The sequence below is a fragment of the Miniopterus schreibersii genome (genome assembly GCF_964146895.1).
Source record: "Miniopterus schreibersii genome assembly, chromosome: 15".
NCBI classification, from domain to species: Eukaryota; Metazoa; Chordata; class Mammalia; order Chiroptera; family Miniopteridae; genus Miniopterus; species Miniopterus schreibersii.
Genome location: NC_138115.1, coordinates 17067497 through 17093403, shown reverse-complemented (window position 1 = coordinate 17093403; position 25907 = coordinate 17067497). Strand labels below are relative to the sequence as shown.

Below are 25907 nucleotides of genomic sequence, written 5' to 3'. Positions count from 1 at the left end.
ATTAGGAACAGAGTTCTTGCTGTTTCTGTATGTAGCCTGGAAAGGCGCTGAGGGCTGAGATAGCACTCCAGCCCCTAGCTTGGAGTGAATACATGCCCAGTGCCCTGGAAAAGTTGGGCCCAACACCCTATTTCACAGAAGAGAAAGTCAAGTTCAAAGAGATCTGAAGTTTTAAGAGTCAGAAAAGGCTGAGCCAGGCTTGTGTCAGTCATGCTGGGGAGGGCCTGTTTGGTGACGCCTCTCAGCTCAGCTCTTTTCTCTTGTTCCTGCAGGTCTGCTGGGAACTGGCCCTGGTGAGGGCAGCAGGCCTGTTCTCCTGGTGATTGTTGTGTGGTGGTGGTGGTGGCAGGAACCAGGACTAAGGGCAAGGTGGAGCGTGGAACCCCAGGTAAGACTAGATCCTCTTAGACAGATGGACAGTGGACAGGGTGGACGTCCTCTTTGGGCTCCTCCCCTTACTCCCTGGGACTTGGTTGGGGGTCGGGATGGGGCAGCACACAGAGTCCTTGGTCTGGGTGTGGGGCCTGGGTGCCCAGAGAGGGCAGCAGTGAATGAGGGCTGCCTGCCTGGAACTGGCTCTGGCCTAGCCAAGGTTTTTACCTTGGAGCTCAGAAGCCTGGCGCCCAGCAGTGGTTTGGTGTGAGGAGTAGTGACACTTTGCTGGTCAGTTAGAGAGAAGGTGGTGTGTGAGCCAAGGGTTAAAGGTGGATGTATCAGCTTTTCCGATGTCCCTTATCTCTGCTTCAGGCTGTCATCATCACACAGGGAAGCTGAGGTTTGCCCTGGGTCCTACAGTGAGTGGGTTGGACACTGAGCTGGGAATGGAATGAAGTCTTCCAGCTCCTGGTACAACTGAGCTCTCTTCTACACCCATTCCTACATTTCCTCAGCCTCTCTGGGGCCAGAGGAAGGATTCTAAGTCTCCCTCACCGCCTCCAGATTGAGGATGAGCTGGGCAGAGTTGCTAAGGAATATTGGGGAAGGCTGCAGTCTCGGAGGCCATTCATAAAGCTAGAAATTCTTTTCTTTGACGCTAGCTTTGCCTCCATTAGTCCGCATTGTAATGAAGACAGCCCTGTGCTGTTACCGATTGCATATCCAGAGCCCAGTGAGCAGGATTCTGGGGGCAGGGTAGGAGATGCTGAGGGCACAGAACCTAGGGAGTGACAGTGGGGAGGGGTGGCAAAGGTGGTCTTTTCTCCATGAGTCCTTCCTGATCATTTCCCCACTGCCACCCCTCTGGCTGCCAAGCGCCTACAAGTCTTAGGGGCGCGAATAGACAAGTGGGCCTCACTAGGGGGTAGGGGTGCAGGGGTGGGAATGGGGGCTGAACAAAAACAGGGTTTCTTTTGTTTATTCAGCCTACCTGCGAATCTGGTGGGGAGGAGGTGATGGGCTCTTCGTTGCCGGGGCCTGTGCTACCTGAGGTCAGGGGGCCCATCCCCTCCCAGCACTGAGCCCTATTCCCTAAGAAGTTCAATTAATTAGCCTTGGAGCCAGCCCACTTTCTTTTTTAAAAATATTTTTATTGATTTCCAGAGAGAGAGAGGAAGGGAGAGGGAGAAAGAAACAATGCAAGAGCGAAACATTGATCGGCTGCCTCCTGCACGCTCCCCACCTGGGATTGAGCGTGAAACCTGAGTGTGTGCCCTGAGTAGAATCAAACTGGCAGCCCTTTGGTGCATAGGATGACACCCAACCAACCGAGCCACCCCGACCAGACCCAGCCACTTTCAACACTAAAACAACATCTACCTAGTCGGCATAGATGTATACTCACACAGTGATACAGAACCTGAGGCTGCACTTGGCACCCATGCCCACAGACCCACGAGTGCCTGCACATGCACATGCACACACATGCACACAGGTATTCATGTGTACTTACCCACAGGCATGCTCAAACATGCACATAGACGCTCACCCAGCCAGCATGCACTCAGATGCCTGCCCACACACACCACACTGTGCCCATTCTGGGTCAGGAATGGGGGGGGGTCCTTGGTCAGAGTCATAGCCCAGCTTGTTTCTGGTACTGAGAGCGAGGTGTGAGGTGTGGCTATGACCACAGGTGTCCCAGGGGGCTTGGTCACAATGAAAGGTGAGCTCTGCCCAGGCCTTCACTAGTTATCCTGCCCAGCTGGCCCACCCCTCCAGGCTGACCAGGGCTTGTCATTGAAGTTGGGGGAGCAAGGGTGTGGGGGAAGGGCCATGTCAGCTGTGCCGGCACCGTTTGTGGCTGCTGCCACAGAGAAGGAAGTGGGCTGCCTGTGGTCATTGGGCCACAGTGCTCACAGGCTGGTGGGGGTCCTATCAGCCCTTCAGTGTCCCACAGTGTCCATGTCTGGTGTAAGTGGAGGACTGGAAGGCTGAAAGAGGACTTCTCCTGAGGCAGTCTGTGCCCTTTCCAAGGCCTGGTCCCAGGGGAGAGGCCCATCTGTCGGAGGTGTTTCCGGAGGCTCACTTCCTCTGGGCTGCCCAGGAAGTAGTTTCAGAGTGGAACTGACCAGCCTTGCATTCGTGGCTTGCCCCGCCGGCCTTGCCTGTGAGGGGAGTAGTGTCTGGCCAGTGGGTTAGGCCGACTGACCAGGCTTTCCAGTGCCTGGGCTGGCCAGCCCTTGACAGAGGCTCAGGGACCCTCATGTATGAAGCCCTCCACAGTCCCCACAATCCCTGCTTCCCTCGTGCTCGAAGCCAAGGCTCAGAGCGTTAGAAACGGCAGGCACGGCCCCCTGTGTGTGAGTGGCCACGGCTGGGCTTCATCTCTGGGAGGAGGCAGCTCCAAGCAGCTGTATGAATGAACCTGGGCAAGTGGCTTTGATGCTTAGTGCCTCGGTTTCCCCCTCTGACAAATGAGAGGATGATAGCATCCATCTTTGTGGGGTTGTGCCAGAAACAACCGGTAATGTATGCAAAGTAGTTTGCACTGTGCCCAGCACATTGTTAGTAGTTATGTAAAGCACTTAGCACCCCCGTTCATGTAACTGTTCAAAAACAGCAAGTGGTACGGATGATGACGGGTTTATTATGTCAGATGGCCTGGGCACTTGCCCAGTGTCACAGGGCCAGGTGGCTGAGAAGCCAGGTCTCTGGCTCCCTGATGCCCCCTTGATTCTGCCTTCAGAGGCAGTGTGGCAGGGTGGGGAGGATTCTGTGGGTTCAGTAGGTTCCATGTCCTCTGGGAAGAGGAGCTTCAGGGTGGAGCAGCTGTGCCCACTCAGGGGTCCAGCCCCTCCTGCTCTCCCCCTCGCTCTTTCAAAAGGAGAAAAATAGATCTTATGACAATAGAAAGGAAAGGCAGTCTGCCGCTTCCTGCTGCCCCTCAGGCCTCTCTTTGGTTTCTGCCCCCGCTTACCTCCCCACCCAGGACATTGGGCTTGGAGAAGCTGAGGCTAGCAATGAGGGGGTGGATGGTGAGCCCTCCTGCCAGTCTGCCTACCCTTCAGACCTGGAGTCAGCCTTTGGGCTGGGGCTGGGGGTGGACATCTGGGGCTGATGGAGGCTGGAGGAGTGGGGGGAGCTAGAAATACCCTCTACACACACACTCTTGACAAATGGCAGTGGATGGCAAGGACCTGCTTGTCCCAGGGACACACAAAAGTTCAGCCCAGTGAGGGTTGGGCTGAGCTTTGGCCTTTGCTGTCCGATGCCAAGAGGCTGGGGACCTTGGGTGTGGGAGTGGTAATAATGGTGGGGTAGTTGGCAGATGCTAGGAGGCTAGAGGGCTGGAGATTGGCAGTTACCAGCTAAGAGTGTGAGGGCATCCTGAAGGGATAGGAGCAAGACCTCTGCAGGTATCAGGCAGACCTAGGTTCAAATTCTTGCTGGATATTTACTGCTATGGACTCTGGAGCCAGGGACTGGACTGCTTTGCCCCTCAAGTTGCCTCATCTGTGAAATGGACAGATCAGGGACCTGAATGATGAGAAGTAGCCAGTGTATGTTTTGGGGAAGATGGCCGGAAGGCAGAACAGCAAGCGCAGAGGCTCCTAAGTGGGATGGAACTTGTCTGTTCAGAGAACTGAAAAGGGCTCGTTGTGGCTGGGGCAGAGGAGTGAAGAGGGCAGTGGCTGAGAAGGTCAGGGAGGTAATGAGGGCAGGTTGGGTGGGGCAGGCCAGGGAGAGGAATCTGGGTCTATCAGAGGGGAAACGGGATCCTGGGAGCTTAGGCAGGGGGTGACTAGATCTTAAAAGACCCACTGTCTTAAAAGACCCACCTAGCCGCTGGGGCAGAGGGACTGTGGGAGCCAGACCAGAGGATGGAAAGCAGTGAGCAGGCAGGTGCAGAGCCTGGGGGCACTAGTGGTGCCAGGACAGGGGCAGCAAGCGGAGAGAAGAGAGGACTTCAGGACTGACTGCAGAGATAGATATGATAGTGTTGCTGTGTAGGGAGGAAGGGGGAGGAGGAAAAAGACCCTCAGGTGTTTGGCCTGAACAACTAACTGGGCAAGCACTGGGGCTACTAGGAGATGGGAGCACTTGCGTGGGGGAACATCAGCAGGTCTGTCTTGGACGTGTCTGAGTACCCCTAGAGCGAGTTGAGGTCATGGAGGCAGGTGGGTTCAGGAAGGCCTGGGCTGAAAGTTGAGAGGTAGCATGCACAGCCCAGATTGGGGAGGAAAGGGTTCAGCGGGCGTTTGGTGGAGGCTCTGGGTACAGGTCTGGATGGCTGTCCTTTGAAGGTCCCTGCCAAGGTGCCCAGAAGGGCAGGCTTGTGGTGGCTGAGCTGCTGTTTTCACAACAGCCCCGGAAGCTTTGGATCATGTCTGTGGCTGTGTTGGGTAAACAGGTGCAGTGGAGCAGCCAGTCGATAATGCCCAAGGCCAGATCAGATGTCTGCTTGCTGTGGGCTGTGGGTGTTGGGGATGAGATGGGGGGGGGCTAGATAGGAGGACTGCAGGGTCTTTTAGTATCAGGGCTGGAGAAAACTTAGAAGTAGTAGTCATTTTCAAGACAGGGAAACTGAGGCCCTGAGAGGGACAGCAGCTGGGGTCTGCCAGTGGACTCAGGCTTCCTTTGCTCAGCCTGGCCTCTTCCCAGAACAGCAGACCAAAGCAGGTGACTACAGGGCTGAGTGGCTTGAGAGAGCCCCTTTACCCACTGATCCAACAAAGTTTGGAGGCCCTTGTAATTACCAGGGAGAGCTGGAAATGGTGCCAGGAACTGCACTCAGCACAACCTCCTAGGCTAGATCATTCCCTTTTACAGATGACCCCAGAGCGCCTTGGCAAAGCTCTCAAGTCACCCAAGGCAGACCAGATCTGAACTAGACCTGTCCAGCCCACACCCAGGCCCCCACCTGCCATGGGATGGCACAGCACAGTCCTGCCTCTCCCCTAAAGTGGGGAGGCATCTTATGGGCCTATTTTCCTTGTGGGGGCTGATGACAAAAGCCCTAGGTGGCCATCTCGCCTTCTCCCAAACACAAAGGTGATTGTCAACAATCAGGAAAACCACTGGACTCTAGGAGGAGGCTTCTTTGGGTGCACAGAGAGAAGGGTAAGGGGTAGATGTGGGGCCCATCTCTGTGGGGACTGTTGGAGAAGCTGTTCCCTCCCCAACCATGTGCACATGCCTTTGCCTCATTGGGGGCCAGAGGGTCTCTCTCTGCCTTCCCCGGGAGCTGCCCTGTTGGCTTTGTGGCTTTGGGTCAATTGTTCACCTCTCTGTCAGTTTCTGCCCAGTGAAAGTCATGTGCCAGGCCTGTGACTGCCTCATCCTCCGCTGACTTCCCGAGACAGGTGGGTGGAGGAGGCCTGCGCAGCAGTGAGCCTAACCTGCCCACTCCTTCCCTGGCACACTTTGGACTTTGCTCTGGGCCAGGAGGGACTTTCTCCCCTCCCTCAATGGGGAAGCCCAGCCTGCCTGACACCAGCTCCCTTCCCTCCCCCTCATCTCCCAGCCACTGTGCCCCAGGAGCTGCTGTAGAAAAAGCTACATGTGGACTTTCCTGGGGCCAGATCCTAGTCAGACATGTGTGGGTCCTTCCAGGCTTGTGTTTATCTCTGTGCCCGAGTGTACATTATGAGCTATGGGACCCTGTGTGCATGTGGATGTCTCAGTGCTGATGAATACACGGAGGTAATAATGTCCTGTATGGTCTGCGTGGGCCTGGATGTCTGCCAGCCTGTGAGAGCCAGTGAGTCAGGTGTGTTTCTCAGTGTGTGCGTCACTGAGTTGTCATAGGAGTGTGTATATGCCTGTGGCTACAGCTATCTCTGTGTATGTGTATCCAATGCAAGCGGGCTCCCCATGTGCTACTGTGTTTGGGTTGGTGGGTGTGCCGTGTGTGCCCAGGTATGTGGTTATTCTGGGAGAGGTCCTGACATACCCCCCACCCTGGCTCCTCACAGAGGCCCCTTTGTCCTCAGTCCTGCTGTGAAGGGGCCTTTTTTCCTTCCTCGGGGTACTCAGGGGTTTCTCCCTCTGGCTGAGCCAAGGGCTTCGCCAATCCTAGGGCTAGCTGAGTGACTCAAACTCTGTTCCTGCTGTGGGCTGTGCCCCAAGGAGGCCCTGCCTCCACACGTGCTGGCAGAGGCAGCTGTGAGCTGATGCCAGCCAGGGTTCCAAGTCCTGCTTCTCAGACCCTTCCAGACCCTCTGGCTGGGTAGGCCCATGGCACCTCTGCTCATGCTCCGATTGAAGCCCTCCATGACCCCCCAGGCCCCCTGCTACCCCAGCCCCTCTCGCTCCCTTCATCCTGCTCACTGCCGGAGCAGTGGTCATATCCCCCTCTAATTATGTATTTATGTGACTGTCCCCACCAAGCTGTGAGTTCCGTGGGTCTGCTGTGTCTTGTCGCTGTGGTGCCTGCTGACTGGGCCTGAGGAGAGCTGGGGTGACCTGAGGCTTGGGCCTTGGGGACCTGCAGCCCCTACCCCGTCACATGTAGGTAGCACATGCATGTGTTTTCTTGGGAAGAGGCCCCAGGTCTTTCATTGGCTCTTAAGGTATTGTCACCCTTTTGCAATTGCAAGTTTTGGTCACACTGCCCATGCCTCTCCACTGATTGCCCTCTGATTCCAGTGGGCTGGGCTGGGCCCAGCAGTGGACTTTTTTGAATGTCCCCAGGACACTTAGGTGTTCCACCAGGGTTAAGAAGGGTGAGCTAGAGGAAAGAGATGGGCCTTCAGCAAGTGACATGCCCATATAGATGGGGAAACCAAGGACAATGAGGGTCCCCTTGCCCGCAGAACTGACCTGGTTCCCTCCACCCTAGCCCTTCCCTGGCATTTGATTCTGCCTTACAGGCCACAGGGTGATGCCCACTGGACAGAGGAGCAAAGGGGGGACTGACAAGAAAGGCTTTGGCCAGGCTTTTGGAGTGTGTGTGAGCGTGGAGGGAGGGTCTCTCAGAAGGTCTGCCGGGCAAGCAAGAGGTGGCAGGCTGAGGTCCAGTGAACAAGGGAGAGTAGAGATCAGCTGGTGGGTCTGAGGTCTTCTCCCTTAGACCTCTGAGGAGCAGAGATGCGCCTCCAGTGCAACTCTCTCCACGAATACCTGTCCAGCCTTGGAGTGGTGCCCGCTGCCTGCCCACGGAAGACACCACCAAGACTGGGTGGTGGTGGTGTCAGACTAGGCCCTTCTAGAGATGCAGACCCTGCTTGGACCTGCGAAGGTCCAACCCACAAAGGCCTTGAAGGTTGAATGAAGGAAGGAGGAGGCCCAGGTAGTGGAAGGGAAGAAGAGTGAGTGGCACTGTGATCAGCAGGAGGGAGCAGGGCTGACCCTGGCAGAGTTGCAACAGAGCCAGGGCCTGGTGTGGCGGAAGCTGCCAGGCTGGGCAGGCCGGTGGTAGCAGCTGGGCTGGGAGGATGGCCTCCCCGGGCGGCCTTCCCCTACGGAAGCAAGTGGAGGAGGCCACAGAGGTTTCACAATCCAGGAAATGGGCTCAGCAAGAAGAGCAGGAGGTGGGGGAGGGGAAGGTTAGCGAGACCCTGCCAAGGCTCCCCACCAGGGCCTGTGCCCCAGCCCTTATGTGGCCTGTCCTGGGAGGAGGACCAGCTATGGTCTCAGGTCATGGCCAAGTCCCAGAGCAGGAGATGCTCCCCGCACCTGCTCCTCCCCCGACAGGCACCTCATCCCCCAGCCAGGGCTCCTTCTTGCCCCCCCCACCCCCACATCAACCACTGCCTAGACTTTCTCCCTTTCCCCAGGGACCCCGCCCTCCTGTCACCGCTCCTGGCTCCTCCCTACTCATTCTCCCCACGGCTTGGAACCTCCTGGCCTCAGCCTGACCTTGGAGAAAGACCGCGTGCCTCAGCCTGCCCCTGGCCTGTGCCCACCTTAGATTTCACCTCTGGCCACTCTGAATATGTGGCCCACTTTCAGGCCTTCCTGTTTTTGCATATGCAGTTCCTTCAGCCAGAAGCTTGCTGGTTTTATTTTTCCCCTTTAACAAAATTATTATCAAACAATTTACACATGGTTGTAGAAAAATTAGAAAATGCATTCCTGTTCCTGGTGGTGCCACCCCTCAGGCTCTGTCCCCCACCCCGCCTCCTTTGCTGGAACACACTCACGTGCACACGTCTGGATGTGCAATGTGCATACTTGTCCTCTGTGTCCTGGGAGCTCCAACCAGTCCCTCTGGTCAGCTCAACGTCAGCCTTGCCCACTGCCCCAGACTGGCTAGGAGCAGGTTTCCGTCGCCCCGAGTAGGTGCATGCCTATTCTGGCCCAGCTGAGCACTACCTCCCATTCCCTTTGAGCTGCTGGTCTAGGGCAGGTTGGGGAGCAGGGCCAGTGAGCCTTTATCCCCTACGACCAGAATCTAGTATGGCCAAGCCTTCCCTGTTTTGAGAACCGGAAGCTGGTCCAAGCAGCTGGGACAGGAGGGAAGGCAGCAGTTCAGGGGCCTGTACCACCCTTGTCCTATAGAAGGGGGTGGTCCTCACAGTCAGGCCTAGGACCTGCCTGCAGGGGGTTGGGTGGATAGACGGTGATCAAGCACAGGGGACCTGTCTCCTGGTGTCCTCACCTCTGTTTCTCTGTCCTCGTGAATGTGTTGTGTGTGCTGCTCCTGGCACATTTATTTCTCTACTTCTGCCGCCTCATCTCTTCTTTCTGACATGGCACACTGTGGGCCAAAACATTGGGCATGCCTGGATTCAAATCCTTCTTCCACCACTACTGGCTGTGTAATCTTGGGTAAATCACTTAGCCTCTTTGAGCCTTGTTTTTTTTTCCAGTCAAATACCCATCTCCTGGACCTGACAGGGGTAGACTATCTAGTGCCATCATAATAAGGTTGATCTAGTGCATTATTGGCCTCAGAAAATGATGATCTTTCTTATAAGTGGGGCTTGAGATTTGCACTGAGGCCCTTGACTCCAAGTCCAGTGCTCTCTACTTCACTGGGCTGCCTTTGCCATGGGCTGAAGAAGCAGCAGAATAGAGACTAGGAGCCCACAGGCTGCTGGGAAAGGCCTGGCTGGCCTCAGCTGGCTCCAAGGAGCTGGTCCCTATGGAGCCCTGTGTGGGGTCCAGCCCCTGCCACCTCCATGGCGCTGCAGAGTGGTGATGAGGCTGAGCCAGCAGCCTTCCTCTGAGGCCTGTGAGCCTGGGCCTATTTGCATGGGGCTATAAATAGTTGGCACACCTTGCTTTTGTGCCGTTAATTTACCCCCTGGCCTTCCCACCAGTGTTCAGACGCTCTGTGAGGTAGGTGGGTGACTCTGGCTCCACTGTGCGTGGGGGACTGGTGTGCAGGGACCCAGGACCTCTCAGAGTCACATACTGATGGAAGGAGATACCAGCTCACGATGTCTCTCTCTCCCCTGGGGTCCAGGCAGTACAGTTGGGGTAGAAGAGGTGGTAGAGCATGGCAGGACCCATATTCTAGTTTTAGTCCTAGGAGGTTGGGACGAGGTGACCTAACCCTAGGGTTACTACCAGAGATCCCCAGCAGGTCTCCCTCCTTGTGGCACTGCGGCCTGGCGGTACAGGTTTGGGGCCGGGGCCCACTGTGGTTGTGGTTTTCCCCTGGTGGCTTCTAGCTAACTGTGAGCAGCAGCTGCTCTGAGTGTGGCTACAGAGAGCTGGAGGCTCTGCCTCTCCCTCCCGGGGCTTCTCTGACACTCCCACTCTCCCCTCCTCCACGTAACCCCGGTGTTCCCCAAGGACGGCTCCTGCCAGGCCACCTGGAGGCAGGGGAAGTCATGAAGTCTGTGGGCCATCTGGGCTGGGCCCCAAGGGGAGGCAGTGGGGAAGAGGAGCTGCTGGCAGATGTTTGGCACACTCGCTGCTGTGGGTGAGTAGCTCTGTGTTCCTGGAGACTTGGGTGCCCTATCTGAGAAGTGGGCTCAGTTGTTAGGACTGTCTTCCCAGGCTGGTGGGCAGGTGGGATAGATGCAGTGGGGGATGTGAGTGTGCTTGGCAAACTGAGAAGGGAGATGCACAGGTAAGAAGTGGGTGCTGCAAGCAAGAAGGGATGATAGCATTAAAGGGAGCCCACCCCGGGGCCTGTGGGGCTGATGTTGGCTCTCCTACATGAGTTCTTATCATGATAGCCCCCCACCAAGGGACCTTTCCTCATCTGAAGATGGGGGCTGACTGAGACTCAAAGCTGCCAAGTGTCCTGCATGGAGTCCCACAGCCAGGACAGCATTGGTGTTGGGGTGTTGCCACCAGGGGCTGCCCTGACCTCCTCTCCAGGAGCCAAGCCCCTTGCAGCACAACTACTCTCCTTTTGGCGCTGCCCACATTCCCACTCAGCCCTCATCCTCTGAGACACGCAGAACTCCAGTTGTTGCCCACCTGGGTCTCGAGGTTATTGCCCCCCCTGGGTTTCAAGGCTCTCTTGTTAGGATGCATGAGGCTCAGGCCCAGGGCATGTGGATGCAGACATGTAGCAAGTATATGCTGTGCAGGGAGGGGCCCTGCTGATCCTTCTGGACTCCCAGGGAGCACTCACCTGGGTGCTCCAGACATTGGACCCTGGGCTAGGCAAGGCGGCAGGAGAGCACGATGTCCTTTTTGCCTGGGGGTTTGGGACACTCACCCAGGCGCCTACACCCACTCCCAGCTAGGCCCACGCAGCTCACCCTTCACTTCAGCATTACCCGAGCGCCCACCATGTCCTCGCAGGCACACACAGCTCTGCAGCTGTGCAGTCACACCCACTTGTACCCTCACGCACACTAACACACACTCATGCGTGCTCTGGCCCAGGGAGTAGTCAGCAGCAGCCCACAGCTGGCTCTCCCTCCCTTCTACCAAGAGATCATGGTGGCTGGCCTGGCTGGGCTCAGGATGAAGGCTTTTTGGGGCCTGGGCTCAGATGTGAGTTCGCACACCCACTCTCACTCCCTCTGAGTAGGAGCCAGGCCCAGGCATGGGACATGATGGCGTCTGCCCCTACTGGTCCCTCCCCTCTGTTCTGGCTGCTGGCCTCAGAGGACTGGCCAGGCCACTGGGCTGGGCCGTAGGCTGAGGTCAGTGTTTCCTGTGAGCTCATCTGGGCTGGGAGCTCCCAGCAGACAAGGCTGCTGCTCTGGCTGCCTTGTGGAGGAGCCAAGGGAGCTGTCCCTGGGCGGGGTGGCTGCTGCATGTGTGTACATACATGTGCATGGGTAGGGCTTGGTGTCTGAGTCTGCCACTCTGCCAGCAGGATGTTCAGGATGGAGTATGAGTACATATGTATGTGCACATACATGAGTGAGCGTTTCTTCAACCAGGGTTCTGGAACACCCACCTGTGTGGGGCCTAGACCCGGAGCCACTGTCCAAGTAGGTGTATAAGTGTGCAAGCATGGGCTTGCACATGTGAGCATCCTTCATGAGTGACAGCCCGGAAGACCCTCAGGGTCATCTCCCGTGAATTGAGGAATGTGAGGAATGGGGGAGCGTGGGGCCAACCTGTGTGGTTTAAAAAACAAATTCAGCATTACACTGAACATTGAAATAGTTTTATATTTGGAAAATAATTTGTTTGAAAGTGCAGGCAGACTTCCGGGAAGGCAAGAGGCCCCTGACCCCAAGGGGCTCTGATTCAGCAGGGTCAGGCACACTGATATGGGCGGGCCTTCCACTGCGCTGGCCTCTGAATCAGTGGAATCCCAGCTTTAGGTTCTGGCTTCGCCTCAGAGTGTCAGTGTCCCTGTCTGAAAAGTGGGGGTGGTCATTTTGGCCCTGCTTGTCTACCTGGGTATTTAGGAGCAAAATTTTGAAAATCAAGAAGGGCTGTGGGGGTCTGGGTGTGGGAAGGAGGGGGCGCTGCCCTTCACATGTTGGCCAGCACATGCTGGGTACCAGGCACATAGTAGTAGATGTGTTCAGCTGGTATTAAAGGAGGCGTTGAATGACTTTGCAAAAGAACAGCTGGGGAGTCACAGACTCAGATGCCCCCAGGGCCCAGGTAGGTTTTGGAGACACATGAAAGAGGGTCCCTGCCTGGAGTGGACTGGCAAGGGTGCCCAACCAGGGGGGCCATGCCAGCCAGCTCTCACCCGATATCCCATCTTCTAGTTTTACCAAGGATGCCACAAGTCTTGACTTAAATAAAACCTCTCAATTTTAACATTGTCAGCTGGGACTAGTGCATTCTAAGCACCATGTGGGCCAAACTGAATGCTTAGAGAGCCCTGGAGAGAGTGGATACCTGACCACCTTTCAGGGCTGTTCCCGCTGGCCCTGCCCTGCTTCCAGCCTCACCCCTTCTTTCTACACAACCCCACCGCAGGCCCCAACATGGCACCATTCCTGCGCATCGCCTTCAACTCCTATGAGCTGGGCTCCCTGGAGGCCACGGATGAGGCGAACCCGCCCTTCTGTGCTGTGAAGATGAAGGAGGCACTCAGCACAGGTAGGGCTGGAGGCTGAACCTTGGAGAGGTGGCAGCGGCCCGTGGGGCTGGGAGTCCAGGCCCAGTGGGAGGCAATGGCCGTGGCAGGGCCTTGTTCCCCCAGAACCTCTTTGGGATCCTACTCTTCCTCATTCCCTGCCCGGCCCAGCTATGGATGCAGGACAGCAGAGGCCACCGAGTACCCACAGGGCCTCCAGCACTGGCTGCATGGACCCCTCACTGGGGCTCGGGGCTCTGGCTCCTCCCCTGTTGGTTGTTTCACCCAACAATTTCCACATGTCCATTTGTGCCAGGCCCTGTGCTGGGCACTGAGGACATTGCAGTGCTCTAGGGCTGACCTGGCTCTGCCCTCCTGGGGTTACAGTCAGGTGGGGGAGCCAGACAATGAGTCCTGTGATAGGGAAGCTGAGAGTAGGCACTGTCCCGGGCTGGAGTCAAGAACATCTTCCTGGAAGAGATGAACATCTCAGACCATTCCTTCTTGCTTCTGCCCTCATCTGGTGAACCCTGGCTCATCCTTGAGGTTTCAACTGAGCTGTCTCTTCTTCCAGGAAGCCTTCCCAACTCTTAGGCTGGGGCAGGCCCCCTGACATGGGTGGGTCTAGAACCACTGGCCTTGCCCACTATAATTGCAGCTATGATTTAACATTTACTGGGGACATGAACTGGTCCATGTCTCTGCCTGCAGCTGAGGCTCCGGGAGGGCAGGCACCAGGTGTAACTTTCTGCCATGTTCCTTGCCTCCAGTACAGTGGCTGGCGTGTGGCAGCTGTCAGCACATGTTCACTGAGTGAATGCATAGGGAAGGGGACAGCTAAGTGGGGCTGGAACAAGAGTCACAGGAAGAGGGAACAGCAGGAGCAAAGGCCTGGAGATGGGACCTGGCAGGATGCCCACGCGGTGCCGCCAGCAGTTCTGTGTTCTGAGTGAGATGAGGCTGGTGAGGTGAGCAGAACAGTTGTGCAGACTGAACAGTGGAGACTCAGACCCAAGGACACTGGGAAGCCAAGGTGGGCCCTCGGGGAGAGAGCCAGGCAGATTCTATCAGGGCTGAAGGCTGGGAAGAAGGACAGAGGGGCCCTGGCCTGATGTGACTGGCTTGGCATGCATTGCAGAGCGCGGGAAGACGCTGGTGCAGAAGAAGCCCACCATGTACCCTGAGTGGAAGTCCACGTTCGACGCCCACATCTATGAGGGTCGCGTCATCCAGATCGTGCTGATGCGGGCGGCCGAGGAGCCCATGTCCGAGGTGACGGTGGGCGTGTCGGTGCTGGCTGAGCGCTGCAAGAAGAACAACGGCAAGGCTGAGTTCTGGGTGAGGGGCGTGTGAGCTGCGGTTGTGTATGTGTATGTGTGTGCACTGGGAGTGAGCAGCTGCTCAGTGCAGCCTTGCAGCTGAAACAACTGAGTTCGAATCCCAGCTCTGCAATTTACCATATCCTTGCTTCTCTGAGCCACTTTCCAAATCTGTAAAAAGGAGAAGCTTCTAAAGACCCTACCTCAGTGTGGGTTGTTCTGATGAAATGAGCAACTGGGTGTAAAGAGCTAATTGTAGAACCTGGCACAGGGTGGGTGCTAACGAGAGCCATCCTTGTTATTGCAACTACTTTTTTCCCTTTTAATTTTGTAAAGGCAGGATGTGCCCATAGTAAAACATCAAACTGAATATAAGGGTATGTCCAGCCCTCACCACAGGCACCAGGTTCCTTTCTCAGAGGCACCCATTGTTCCCAGTTCTGCTTGGAATCTTTGCTGATATTCCAGCCCAGGAAGGCACTAGGGAACAGCAGTTATGATCTTCAACAGTGAGGAAGTGGGAGAATGGGAAGGCTGGTGGCCCAGGCCCACTACTCACCTGCCAAACTGGGACTCTGCACACACATGTGGCTCTTGTGGTCAGTGTGCCAGCGTTGGCAGAGCATCCCCTGCCCCCCAGGGTTACATGTGGTCTCCTGTAGCCAAGGTGTCCCCACCGGAAAAGACCTGTGATGATCAGGGACTCTGGTCAGCCTCCAGTGAGGGCTGAAGGGGTTAGGCCAAGAGAGAAGTTGACTCAGGGCTGCACTGACCAGGGCACAGGGTGGGTGTCTCGGCCAGTCAGGCAGAGACACTTGCTTAGCTCTCAGTTCACTACTGCAAGGGACAATGTCAGCCACCAGGCCTGGGTCCTGGGGAGGTGAGGGTCCTGCCCTTAGAACCAGCCAGTCTGTGTGAAGAGACTGGACGTGCAGAACCCCTGACAGACAGAGAACCAGCACGGGTGTGAAAGTGTGTGTGTGTCTGTGTCTCCGCAGGTGACACGAGGCCTTTGTTCTAATATCCTTGTTAAGTGGACAGAGGTGTTGAGGGTGGGGAGTTTCCCTTCCCACTCTGTTCCCAGGCCATGTGGCCAGGCTGGGTGTGGGCAGGATCCTTTCACTTCCCCAAATGTAATAATACCCTTGAGTGGGGGGTGGGGGGCGGGGCTCAGGGGCGGGGCCCATCCCTACCCACACCAGGCAGACAGGTGTCCTGCTAGGCTGCCAAGGCTCCCTTGGCCTTGGGGGGCCAACCATGGGGCGGGTTCTTTGTTGGGCTTGGCCCAGGCCCGCCCTCATTGACCCCCACCCTCACCCCTGCAGCTGGACCTGCAACCCCAAGCCAAGGTGTTGATGTCTGTGCAGTATTTCCTGGAAGACGGAGGTAAGACCTGCCTTCCCTGGGCTGGGGATATAGGTTCAGAGGCCAGAGCCAGGACAGAGGTTTAGAGAAGGAGCCCCCATCAGCAATCTATCCAGGGCCACCCTGGGAGGGACCGCAGGGGTGTCCTTCCTATGGCTGCGGCTGACCTCACCATTCCATGTCCCCCAGATTGCAAGCAGTCTCTGCGGGGTGAAGACGAGGCCATGTTCCCAACGATGAACCGCCGTGGAGCTATTAAACAGGCCAAAATCCACTACATCAAGAACCACGAGTTTATTGCCACCTTCTTTAGGCAGCCTACCTTCTGTTCTGTGTGCAAAGAATTTGTTTGGTGAGGGCTGGCTGTGCCTGCTGGGGGAAGGGAGGGCACATCCAGTGCCTCCCCCACTCACCCTGCCTGGGGATTTGCCTTTCAGGGGTCTCAACAAGCAAGGCTACAAATGCAGGCGTAAGTGTCTCCACAATTCCTTTTGTACACACACCCGTGTGCCTGGAAGTGCCTAGCTGTGTTCATAGGAGAGCCTGTGTGCCCATTCTGGGGACTGCATGTCTGAATGAAGACTCTGTGTGCTTGAGTGTGTGCACATGAGGTTTTCCACATCAGAGTACACGTGTGTACGATAGATAGCTATGCTCCATGAGTGCCAGAGCTGGCCTGCTCCAGCTCATGAAGTCAGCTCTGCATATCTCTTCCCAACTCTTTGCATTCGGCGACATCACATTAGTAGCCTGAAATAAGACACATTGGAGTTTTTACAGCGAAATCAGCCAGTGCTGCACATCAAGCCTCTTTTCCTCCAGAGAGGCTGTCAGACCTGGACCAGCACACCCCTGGCTGCACACGCCTGGCTGCATGTGTATTCCTGTTAGATATGTGTGCATATGGGTGGACACGTCTGAGTACACCTCCATGAGGGTGCATACACCAGGCAGTGTGGGCCGGCAGCTGTAAGCACAGGCTCTGGAGCCAGACTGCCTGGGTTTGAATCCTGGCTCTACCACTTCTTAGCTGTAGCCCATTAGGCACAGTTACCTAACCTCTCTGTGCCTCAGTTTTCTCATCTATAAAATAGGGATAATAGTGTCATTATGAAGATCAAGTGGGATAAAATATGTAAAGCTGTATTTTAAGTGTGATTGGTACATGGTAAGCATTCTGTGTAAGAAGCCTTGTCATTATTGCACATGCTGTGTATGTCTTTATGTCTGAGTTAGGGTGCATCTGTCTGTGTGCATGTACATGACGGAGAGCTTGGGAGCTATTTGCTGTCCTGGGGCATAGAAGAGGGAAAGGGGGCTCCTTTACCTCCACTTCTCTCACTGCTATACCCCATCCCCCTCACTTCTGCCCCACTCTGTGCCCATCGGGACTCCTTGAGCCTTTCTAACCTCAGATCCACCAGATTGGCCTGCCCTCCCTGCCCCCTCCTTCCCAGGCCCCTCCTCCGAGGGCTGGCGGGAGGAGAGAAAACTCAACCTCTGGGCCCAAGGCCTCTGTGGGGTGAGGGTGTGGGCGGTCGGGAGAACGGTGGCTTTGTGTAGGGGGCTGGACCGGGCTTGCTCACAGACCCTGCCCTTCCCGGTGCCTTCTCCCCCGCCTCCTGGGCCTGCGCCTCCTCAAGAATGCAACGCTGCCATCCACAAGAAATGCATCGACAAGATCATCGGCCGGTGCACTGGCACTGCTGCCAATAGCCGGGACACCATAGTGAGGCTGAGTCCAGGGGAAGGCCCTGGGGATCTGGGGGGGCTTGGCCAGGTGGGAAGGATTTGGGCTCTCCCTCCCCCTTCCCCGTGGGACTCACCCTTCCTCCCGTTGTTCTTGATCCTTCCTTGGACCTCTGGATTGCCCAGTCCCCACTGGAGCCCTGTTGGCATCTTGCCATGCATGGGGTTGGGGGAGAACTGGGGGTTGAGGAAGGGGCTGGAGCTTCCATGTGACCCTTGACCTGTGATCCCTCCACCCCAGTTCCAGAAAGAACGGTTCAACATCGACATGCCGCACCGGTTCAAGGTTTACAACTACATGAGCCCCACCTTCTGTGACCACTGTGGCAGCCTGCTCTGGGGGCTGGTGAAGCAGGGATTAAAGTGTGAAGGTGGGTGCCACCCAGCTTGGGCTGGGGTGGGGGTAGTGGGGGAGGGGTGCTCCCAGCTGTGCCTACCCATCGGGACCCCATAAACCCCACTTAACTGATGTTGCCTTTGCCTTCTCGCTGGGGGACCCCACATGGGGAGGCCTTGGTGACCCCTCCCCACTGGCCCAACTGGCTCTACCATTTACCTGCTGTGTGATCACTGGACAGGAGGCCCCACCTCTCTGAGCTCTGCATCCTCAAATGTAACATAAGAGTCAGAGTATAGAAAGACCCAGAGAGTCAATGCCGCACAAGAGCAGGTGCTCCCCAAATGCACCTCACCACCCCTTTCCCCACCAGCTTCACTGATAGGGGAGAAACAAGACCCCTGCAGGAAAAAGGACTTGTCTAGGTTGTCCCACACATTCTTTGAAGGGTCATAATTAGGTCCCATATAGTTTTCCTTTCCTTTAAATAATGAAAAATTTAAAGTGCTCATGATGGCATCGAATACATTTTTTCTAAAGACAGGAAACCCAGCAGATCCCCCCAAAGCCCTCCTTTCTCCTGTTCTCTCCTTCACCCCTCGCTGCCCTTGGCTGGGCCTGCTGGCTGCCCAGCCTGGACAGGGGCCCTGATGGGCCTGCTTCTCCCTCACCCCAGACTGTAGCATGAATGTGCACCATAAATGCCAGAAGAAGGTTGCCAACCTCTGCGGCATCAACCAGAAACTCTTGGCTGAGGCATTGAACCAACTCACCCAGGTGGGCAGCTCTGTGGGAACCCAGGACAGAGGGTAGTGGGGTTGGGGCAGTCAAGGCTCACACCCACTCCTGGGGAGCCACAGTGGGGGCTTTATACCCAAGACCCCACCTCTGGACGATCCAGGTCAAGAATTGGGCAGCAGAGGGTGGTAGCCTTATCCCATTAGAAATGAGTTCTTCCAGCAGTTCCGTACTTGGGGGTGAACCTGGGGGGGAAAGAGGGGCAAGGTTGAAACACTTGAAACTAAAAGCCTGTGTGTTTGTGTATGTTGGGTGTGGTGGGGTGCGAGAGATACCACAAAACTTTAAGGTAAAATTTTAGAATCAATCACAAGTGAAGGCAACACAAAAATCTATTGAGTAACTGGTTGAGAAGGTGGTATCCAATTTACAAAACTTTCGTTTGTAATTACTGCCTTCCAGACGCCCCAGGCATCCCTGTGCCACTGGAAGAGTGCGTGCCTGTGTGTGTGTGCACGCACGTGCGCGCTGCTTGAGGTCTCGGGCCTTGCCTCTGCTGGTCCCCATTGGGGACCATGGTATGACCAACCCACACCCCCTTCTCTAGAAATCCTCCCGGAAGTCAGAGACGGAGTCTGCAGAGCCTGTTGGGATCTACCAGAATTTTCAGAAGAAATTAATAGGAGTCTTTGGAGATGAAACCCAAGGTAAAGCTGGACCTTTTTCCCCCAGGAAAGCCCCTGCTTCCCACTAGGGCCCAGGATGGGGCCTGGCCTCCCTCCATTGTCCACTGAGACCTGAGAGGAGACACCACCATGGAGAAGGAACCCCTTCCTCTCTGAGGCCCCTTACTCCAGCCCACCCCTGAGCCCCAGGGGAGGGGACTCTGCCAACAGAGACCTGAGTCGAAAGTGCCATCTCTCCAGCAGATAGCGGGACCTACGGCAAGATCTGGGAGGGCAGCACCAGGTGTTGCATCGATAACTTCATCTTCCACAAGGTCCTGGGCAAAGGCAGCTTCGGGAAGGTGAGAGGCCACACGGCCCTGAGGCAGCCCAAGGGGCCTGGTCGGGTGGGGCTGTGGCGCCCTCGCCTCTGGCCCGGGCCTGTCCTGCTTAGTATCCCCACTCACCCGTCAGGTGCTGCTTGCAGAGCTGAAGGGCAAAAAGGAGTTCTTCGCCGTCAAGGCCCTGAAGAAGGACGTGGTTCTGATCGACGACGACGTCGAGTGCACCATGGTGGAGAAGCGGGTGCTGGCCCTCGCCTGGGAGAACCCCTTCCTCACCCACCTCTTCTGCACCTTCCAGACCAAGGTGCTTGTCCTCCCCACTGTCACTGCCCCAGGAGCTACAGCTCCCCTCAGCCTCCCGCTCAGACCGCTCGAGGCAGGACTGTGTCCCCCTCCTACTCCCAGAGCAGGGCCATGTCCCTTCCTCTCATGTCCCCAAGGGAGTGTTGGCCCTGCGTCGGTGGCCCTCCTGTTTCTGTGCCTCTGCTCACCACCCTCCCCGCCCCAGGATCACCTGTTCTTCGTGATGGAGTTCCTCAACGGTGGGGACCTGATGTACCACATCCAGGACAAAGGCCGCTTCGAGCTGTACCGTGCCATGTATGTGAGGGCCCTGTCGGGGGAGAGCCACTGCCAGGCTGCCCTCCATTCAGTTTTTCCTTTCCCTGGAGAAGTAACCCTGGACTAGAGCTGGGGTTGGACAGATTGGGGGTAGCCGGGGCCGCCCCCCACTGTGTGGAAAACCTGGTTGGTGGGTGACCTCTGGCTGGGCGCACAGCACAGACGTGCCGAGTCCTGTCCCCTCCTTGGACCTCAGCCAGGAAAGCCTCACACATGGTAATCTTGTGTCACACAGAACCCCAGTGTGTGACCCCTCGGACTAGCATGCACTCCCAAACTGTGTGTGCGTGCATGTGCATACATATGTATATCAATTTGAATGCATACACTCTTAGGACAGAAAATTGCCTTATTTGGAGCTTTTCCCTCATAATTTCCTTTTCTGCCTTGGCTACTAGCCTCCACTTGCCTGATACAAGATGTGCTTGATCAGGCCCAGGTTGCCCATGGAGTTATTTGCAACATTTCCTGCCCCTGGAGGTGGGGATGAGGGAACAGGGAGAAGTAAGGGCTGGTCTGCAGAAATTCCAGAACACTTTGTCTCTCTCTTATCCAGGTTTTATGCTGCTGAGATAGTCTGTGGACTGCAGTTTCTACACAGCAAAGGCATCATTTACAGGTATGGAGTAGTGGGGACCTGGGGGGGGGGGAGCTTTCAGGAAGGGAAGCTCCAACCCCATCATATTCTCTGAGATGTTCTGAGTGGAGCCCGGTCCAGCTATGGCCCCACCTCGGCCTGGAGTCACTGTTGAGTTGGGTATTTGCCTAAACCTCCTACTCCATTGCTAGAATTCCTGGTGGCCCCTCAGCTGAGGCTGGCATAGCTCCAGGGACTGGGAATTCACTGCTCACCCGTACTCGGCGCCATTGGTGGGAGTGCGGCACCGAGTGGCACAGTGTCTCCCTTAGTGCAATCGGTCTCACTCCAAGGCCCCCTCTGAGCACTCTCAGCTTCCACCAATAGGAACTGGTTCCATAAATTCCCACCCCATAAATGACCGTCCCATCCGACAGTAGTTTATTATGCGCTCATCAAAAAGGCTGAGGGATGATGCCAGGATAGGTTGTCAAGTGGAAAACCAACCATGGGACAGTGTGTATTGAATATTAGGGTTCATGTTTTAGAAGGTGAGGTAAGATGCGTATTGTATTGTGCTTTGTCAGTACCTAGAGTCGCTCCAGGGAGGGCCTGGCCGTCGAGGTTAGTGGAAGGTGGACTTCGTATGTGCTGTTTGCCCTTTTCTAGTACTTGTTACCATGTACATAAGTTATCTACTCAACCAACTACATAAAAATAGACATGGTCCCTGCCCTTGTGGAGTCACACAAACCTGAACCCAGAGCCACTGCTGACCAGCTGTTGATCCTGGGCAAGTGACATCACCTCTCTGAGTCTCATTTTGGGCTCCGGAAAGTAGGACGGCATGTGTCCAGCATGTAACACCTAAGTAGGTGGCCCGCAGGAAGCACCTGTTTTGGTGCCTCTTTCCCTTCCACTGCCTTTTCCTCCCCCCCTTGTCCCCTTGGGAAGAATTCTAAGCTTACAGGGTGAAAATGGGACGGGGGGACAGGAGCGGAATTGGCTCCTGAAGACCCCTGTCCTACCCTTTCCCCTCAGGGATCTCAAGCTGGACAACGTGATGCTGGACAGGCACGGCCACATCAAGATCGCCGACTTTGGGATGTGCAAAGAGAACGTAGTCGGGGAGAAGCAGGCCAGCACCTTCTGCGGTACCCCTGACTACATCGCCCCTGAGGTGAGCGGGCCCCCGCCCCGCCGCCAGCCCAGGCGGGGAGCCGGGCGGGCCTCCTGGGCAGCGATGTCTGCGCCAGACTGGGAGGCTGAGGCGCCCGACGGGGTCGTGCTCCGCGGCCCCTCAGCTCCGGCCCCTTCCCCGCCCAGATCCTGCAGGGCCTGAAGTACTCCTTCTCTGTGGACTGGTGGTCCTTCGGAGTCCTCCTCTACGAGATGCTCATTGGTCAGTCCCCCTTCCACGGGGACGACGAGGACGAGCTCTTCGAGTCTATCCGCGTGGACACGCCGCATTACCCCCGCTGGATCACCAAGGAGTCCAAGGACATCCTGGAGAAGGTGGGAGGCCTGGGCGAGGCCGGCTAGGGCTGAGAACTGGTATGCGGGGCTGCGGGAACCCCAGGAGCCTCTGGAACAGTAGCTTCACTAATGCTCCAGTGGTGACATGTTGGGGGGATTGCTCTCTTGCCACAGTTGCGGGAACTCCTGTCTGAGTACCCTGCATTGGATCGGCCTGGCATGGTGATTGTTAGCTTAGATCAGGAGACGGACAGACCTGAGGCTAAACGCTGAGTCTGTCTCTTTATCTGCAAAATGGAGCTAGGAAAGAACCCGAGTTGTTGGGAAGACACATAAATGTATGATGCTCAGGTCTGTGCCAGGCAGAGAGCAAACACTCAGGGGACAGCCCCTGTGAGCCAACACTCAAGAGTCCCAGCAGCCCCTGTCCACAACCTGTTGTCTCTGGGGGACCTGGGAACATACCACCAGGGAAGATCCCCTCAGCCCCAGTGGCCCTGGACTGCACCACTGGGCTCTGCCAGGCCTGCCTGGGTGCCCTGGGTCTACTTGGGTGTTTGCTGAGGCTCCAATTTCCTGCAGCCCTTGGGTGCTAACCGGGGCCCCTGCTGCGTTGCAGCTGCTTGAAAGGGATCCATCCAGGAGGCTGGGAGTGAGTGGGAACATCAGAGCCCACCCCTTCTTCAAGACCATCAACTGGGTTCTGCTGGAGAAACGTCTGGTGGAGCCTCCCTTCAAGCCCAAAGTGGTATGTGTACTCCAGCTCAATGGGGGCCATGCACTCAGTGTTGCCCCTCTGCCTTCGGGGTGGGCACTTCCTCCTTTGCCGTGCCTCTTGCCTGCATTTACGTGCTTTCTCCTCTCCCTACTTCTAGCAAACCTGCTTCCCTGACCTCCTTGACACCTTCAGTCACAGCCTCTACCCTGATAGTCTCACCCTCTCTCCTCACTCAGTTATTCAACAAACACTGGGAACTGTGGATCCAGCCATCCCTTAGCCTACATTTTTTAGTGCCACTGTATGCAGGGGACTGTGCTTTGGGAATCAGAGTTAAAGCCTCCCTCCTTCCCTCCCCTTATCCAATCCATTTTACAATAAATGCTGAGTGTCTGTTACGTGCAGAGCACTGTGCTGAGCTACTCAGCAGAGTGGGAGGCCCAGTCCCAGAGCTGGAGGAGCCCCAGCTCAAGAGAGACAAGAAACTTGAACACAGATGATCATTTGTGATATAACACAACAGTATGAGAGCTGTCACAAGGCCACACATGATCAGTTGTCATCAGGCGGGTCTGTTAGCAGGAGCCCAGAATGCATAGAACGGGGTGTGTCTGAGAGGAAGTGGGACATGGGCAAGGCTGGAGGCAGCTGGGAGGCGTTGCAGGTAGAAGAGGGGTGGTTCACGCGAAGGCCCAGAATCCAGAGGCCACCGAGGAGCCAGCAGGAGAGCAGAGACAGGTTGGGGCCAGAGTTCCGAGCACCCCAAACACCTCGGAAGTTGGATTCTATGGCCCTTCTCTGATCACAGTTCCTCCTTCCCATGCCTTTCCTCTCCTCTGCTTCCCCTCCTCCATCAGGACACTCTGTCCCACTGGGCAGCCTGTGTCATGTGATGTGCCCCACCATTGTGCCTGGAGGTCACAGAGCACTTTTCCTGCTCCAGGGACCTCAAACTCAGATGCCTCCTGGGCTGGGCATGTTACTCCCAGGCCAGGCAGGCTGCAGGAAAATCATACAGCCTTCTCTCAGGCTCGGTTATGATAGAAAGAGGGACAGATTGATTTCTCTGCACTAAGAAAACAAGGGGATGCTGATCGGCAGCCCGTCAGTGGGATGTGGTGGGGCCTGTGGCGAGCGGCCCCAGGGGCACTTTAGCACCAGGAAAGTATGGGCCCTGGAATGGGTTCAAGGCTGCTTTGCCTGTTTTCAAAAGACCAGAAATCTGGGTTTTTATGTCACATTGCCCAATTTTAACATATTGGCTCAAATGCCATTAAAACCCACTGCTAGTCAAAATGCTGTACTTGCCAGCTCAGTGTGGCCTGAGGGCCATCAGCTTGAGATCTGTATCACCATTTCACTGTGTTCTCAGAGGCAGAGCTGGCAAACCTTTCCTGTGAACAGCCCAGTAGTAAATACTTTAGGCTTTGCAGGCCAGATGGTCTCAAAGCAGCCATAGATAGTATGTTGATGAGTGGGTGTGGTCTTGTGCTACTAAAACTTTATTTATGGACAGTGAAATGTGAATTTCATTTAATTTTCATGTCATGAAATATTCTGCTTTTGATTTTTTTCCTAAACATTGAAAAATGTAACCTGGCTGGACGTAGCTCAGCTGTTGAGCATCGACCTAGGATCCAGGAAATCGAGGTTCAATTCCCGGTCAGGGCACATGCCCGGGTTGTGGGCTCGATCCCCAGTCGGGGGTGTGCAGGAGGCAGCCAATCAATGACGCATCATTGATGTTTCTCTCTCTCTCTCTCTCTCCCTTTCCCTTCCTCTCTCTGAAATCAATAAAGATATATTTAAAGAAAAGAAAAGAAAAATGTAAAAGCCTTTTATTTATGTTTATTGATTTAAAAAAATTTTTTTTTAGAGAGAGGGGAAGAGAGAGAGAAACATCTATGAGAGAGAAACATCATCAATTGGTTGCCTCCTACACACACACCCCCCCCCCACTGGGGATCGAGCCCAAAACCCTGGCATGTGCCCCGACCTGGAATCGAATCCGTGACCTCTTGGTTCATGGGTTTACATTCAACCACTGAGACACACCAGCCAGGCTAAAAGCCATTCTTAGCTTGTGGGACTAACAAAACCAGGTGGCAGACAGGGTCTGGCCCCTGGGTATAGTTTGCCAGACCCTGCCCAGGACATGCTCACCTTTTCTTATCCAGGCCCAGAGCTCCCTGCTGGCTTCCCTCTTCCCCTTGGAAAAACAGCATCCACTTTCTGGCTGGGCTTCTCCCAGGTTGTTAGGAAAGATTCCCTTTTCTGGTCTTACTAAGGATAGCTCTGGCCTGGCTTGGCCCCACAGGGATTCTGGTGTTTGGGAACCTTCAGAAGGGTTCCCCTCAGGTCCTGCTCACCCACCCCTACCTTGTGCCCACAGAAGTCCCCTGGAGACTACAGCAACTTCGACCAGGAGTTCCTGAGTGAGAAGGCACGCCTCTCCTACAGCGACAAGAACCTCATCGACTCCATGGACCAAACAGCATTCGCTGGCTTCTCCTTCGTGAATCCCAATTTCGAGAGGCTCTTGGAAAATTGAGGTTCCCAGACATGACCCCCCAACCCATCCCAACCAAGGAACCTGAGTCAGTCAGCACGGCCTGCCCACCCAACCTGGGCAGAGCAGGCGTGGACCCCTACATCAGCACCTGCCCGCCCCCCACGATAAGCAACAGTGTGACTGTGGTGATTTCTGCTGCTGCCGGCCCCCCTCACTCCCAAGAGGGGCCTTGGCTCCTATCTGGCTGGGCTCTTAATGGTACTTCTTCTGTGAACTGAGTGTGAATTTGCTTTTCCTCTGCCCTCAGAGGGAAACTGTAAATCCTGTGTTTCATTACTTGAATGTAGTATCGAAAAAATGTATTATATATATATGCATATATATGTATACGCACACACATATATATATATATAAAACAGGCTGTATATATTGCTCAGTAGAGAAAAAAACATGGGGGACTGGTAATGTGTTGATCTTTTAAAATATATAAATATGACAAGAAAAAAAAAAAGGAGCACAAGCTGTTTGAACCACCAGGTTCTTTTATTTGTGTGTCTAAATAAACACCAAATGGTACCAACCTAGCTGTGGGGAAGTGTTTGTCCCAGGAAGCTGGTGGCTGCTCCCACTTTTGACAGCTAACTGAGTTGATGGGTGCAAGCACAGACCCTTTTGCTTTCATGCAAATGTGTTTATATTTATGGG

General features: G+C 55.5%; 1 protein-coding gene across 2 annotated transcripts; it reads left to right on the top strand.

Moving 5' to 3' along the window:
• Positions 1-272: 272 nt before the first annotated feature.
• On the top strand, positions 273-25785 carry PRKCD (protein kinase C delta). 2 transcript variants are annotated; one of them, XM_081160006.1, is made up of 18 exons: positions 273-388; positions 12682-12804; positions 13920-14119; positions 15426-15486; positions 15655-15817; positions 15903-15934; positions 17109-17194; positions 17456-17585; positions 18228-18328; positions 18897-18996; positions 19219-19316; positions 19429-19602; positions 19807-19898; positions 20476-20538; positions 21538-21676; positions 21823-22011; positions 22592-22720; positions 25083-25785. In XM_081160006.1, exons 2-18 carry the CDS (start codon positions 12690-12692, stop codon positions 25239-25241), a joined length of 2031 nt encoding a protein of 676 aa, XP_081016132.1. In that variant the 5' UTR covers positions 273-388; positions 12682-12689; the 3' UTR covers positions 25242-25785. The 2 variants fall into 2 exon arrangements, with proteins under 2 accessions (XP_081016132.1, XP_081016131.1); XM_081160005.1 differs by having other exon boundaries at positions 19216-19316.
• Positions 25786-25907: the final 122 nt, after the last annotated feature.

Coding starts and splice junctions, on each gene's coding strand:
- PRKCD (XM_081160005.1), top strand. CDS start 12,690: ATGGCACCATTCCTGCGCATCGCCTTCAACTCCTATGAGCTGGGCTCC. Junction 12,805..13,919: donor GAAGGAGGCACTCAGCACAG/GTAGGGCTGGAG, acceptor CATGCATTGCAG/AGCGCGGGAAGACGCTGGTG. Junction 22,012..22,591: donor CCAAGGACATCCTGGAGAAG/GTGGGAGGCCTG, acceptor GCTGCGTTGCAG/CTGCTTGAAAGGGATCCATC.